The 2,743-nt window shown below is 42.3% G+C and overlaps 1 protein-coding gene across 1 annotated transcript in view; it reads left to right on the top strand.

Moving 5' to 3' along the window:
• LOC100161982 (endoplasmic reticulum aminopeptidase 2) overlaps nucleotides 1-1,677 on the top strand; it is a 4,703-nt gene extending 3,026 nt beyond the window's left edge. The window contains exons 3-5 of the mRNA XM_029485029.1: nucleotides 538-721; nucleotides 819-1,244; nucleotides 1,354-1,677. Of these exons, the coding sequence (XP_029340889.1) occupies nucleotides 538-721; nucleotides 819-1,244; nucleotides 1,354-1,650 (907 nt within the window). The 3' untranslated portion in view covers nucleotides 1,651-1,677. The remainder of the gene's footprint in view (nucleotides 1-537; nucleotides 722-818; nucleotides 1,245-1,353) is intronic.
• The last annotated feature ends 1,066 nt before the right edge of the window (nucleotides 1,678-2,743 follow it).

Consider the following 2,743-nt stretch of genomic DNA (forward strand, 5'->3'; position numbering starts at 1 on the left):
AAAATCTCAAAAATATAAAAACACGGTTTATTTTATGTAGTTTTTATGTTCTAATTTTGAAAAAATTTATATATTAAAATAACAAAGATCTTAGTTATTTTGTTGTAATTTTTTTTAATATTAATTCAACTTAGTGACTACTATATTAATAATAACTATTAATAATATAAATATAATAAACAATATCTACACTGACAAACTAGCTCCACTCAGAATCATTTTTCGTATACAATTGTATAAAATCATTGAATTAAAATTTAATACCATCTATTATACGGCGATCCACATGTAACTTACTGCACAAGGGAGCGACATCCACTTAACCATCTCTCTTTAATTTAAACATTTAATCTTGATGTTAATAATATTCAAGTTTTAATTAGTCAAAATCAGTTTTGATGAACGGGGATTGTAAAGTATTATCCAGTTAAAACTGGATTTTAAAGATTTCTGGTTTTGACTATAACATATAATATCGTTTAGTACAGTCGTACCAATTCCCCGCCGTAAAATCATATTAAATTTATTATTATTTAGAGAGAGCTGTTTGTTAATCGATACGGACGTGGCCTCAACTGCTATTTTATATGAAATAGCCAAATTCATCACTCACGAAATGGTTCATCCTTGGTTTGGTGATCTCGTTACCATGAAATGGTGGACCGGCCTTTGGTTGAATGAAGGATTCGCCAATTATGCAGCACTACGCGGAGTGGATACCGTAAGTTTCATAACCGTCAGACGGTTATTAATATCTAATTTAGTAATGAAAAATGTAATCATATTATTGTTTTATTTTTTTTTTTCATACTTTATAGTTGTTTCCCGAATCAAAATATTTCCAAGTCAACAACGTTGAAAACTTTTTAGACGTTTTGGACGCTGATTCGCTTCAATCGGCACACCCATTGTCGGTAGCCATAAGAAAGCCCGATGATATAGATTCAATTTCGTGGGACCAGATGACGTACACAAAGGGACCAATTTTGTTTCATATGATGAACACGTTCCTTGGCGAGAATACGTTCAAACAAGGCATTAGAAACTACATACACAAATACAAATTTTCCAATGCCGAACCGGATGATTTGTGGAGCTCATTGACGGAGGAAGCACACCGACAAGGAACTTTGGACAAAAATCTAACCGTGAAACAAATAATGGACACATGGGCGTTGCAAACAGGTTATCCCGTATTGAATGTCGTCCGGGATTATTCTGCGGGCACGGTTACATTGTCCCAGGTAAACTCACGAGCAAAAATAATTTGATTTTTTATTAAAATATGTTGATGAGATTTAATGTTTTTCAAAATATATTTTAATATAATACTATACGTACTTAATGCTGCAGGAAAGGTATCTAACGATCAAATCAAACGATACGGACAATAAAACCTGTTGGTGGATACCAATCACTATGACAACTTCTGGGGACTTTAACCAGACAAATGCGACATTTTGGTTGAATTGCGAAAACAACAACCTCACCACGCCATTGGCCAAAGACAACGAGTGGGTCATCTATAACATGCAGATGACAGGTAGGTCTTATATTATTATAAAAAGGAAGTCCGATCACACGCACCTGCGCATCGCTCCCGATCAGTTTTTTTTTGTTTCGACGGAAAACCCGCGCCGATCCGAGTGAATCAAGTGCCTATCGCTTCGTCTCGACCCCGCCGTCACGCAAAGACATCGCGCGTTGAAATCGGTCCACTCGCGCCCGCGATATCGCGACCACAGTGTCCGAAACCCGCCGCCCGCCTCCGGTCTTAAAAGTTCGACCAAAAGATCCTCCGATTCTGCCGAATGATGTCTTTATCGTCTCAGCTGCTTGAAAATAAGCAAAAAAGTCATCGCGCGCGACCGTAGGTCAAAATCCGAGCGAGAAACGGCGACCTAAGCCCACCGCGGACGGTCACCCGACCTCACGGCCACACTAGATCCGCCGCCGCACCCAACCCAAACCCCGCACGCACCCGTTCGATACACCAAAAAATCCGCACTGCCCGTGCCCAGCCGCCGCACGCTTATAAAGAGGGCGAACTCTAGTCCCGACGCCGAACTCAGTGCGCCAGACCAAGTTAAGTGTCACTAATCCGGCCAACAAAACCGGTCGCCGAGCAACGACCGTTTCTGTCACCGCTAAGCACATCAGCTGATCCGATCCGCCTAGCTGAGCCTGAATTTATAAGACCCAGAACGGGCCCATCCGATCAACAAGGCCCAGGTGAGTGAACTATTAAGTTACCCCATAAGATTAGCACGATTTATCCCTCCGCGATCCTCTATCCAGGTTAGGAAGCTATGTCGTGCACAAACGACACCGATTCCGAATGGGACATGGATCACGACCCGAAAAAAAATCCGCAGTTCAAAAGGAAGCAACAAAGCTCTCCTACACCGAACGTCACTGAGAAGACGAAAATCCTTAAAAAGACAAAAGTGCAAAGAGTGCCAAAAGTGCCAACCACCACAGACACCGCTGACGCACTATGCACTGCAGCAAAGGCGACCGAATACGCTTGCCAATTGGTCCAAGGTCTCGCCGACGTGTTCTTCAACGAAGAACACATCGGTCCGTGCATGTCCAAAGTGGCGAAGGCCCTTGAACAGGTGTGCAAGGCCTTGCAGCACGTCATCACGGAGCGAGACGACACAGCCACCAGCCTGCAACAAAAGAAAAGAGACGCCACCACCAGCACATGCTCCTCCATCCTACCGACGAACATCAAGATTGA

Source organism: Acyrthosiphon pisum, chromosome X (genome assembly GCF_005508785.2).
Source record: "Acyrthosiphon pisum isolate AL4f chromosome X, pea_aphid_22Mar2018_4r6ur, whole genome shotgun sequence".
NCBI lineage: Eukaryota > Metazoa > Arthropoda > Insecta > Hemiptera > Aphididae > Acyrthosiphon > Acyrthosiphon pisum.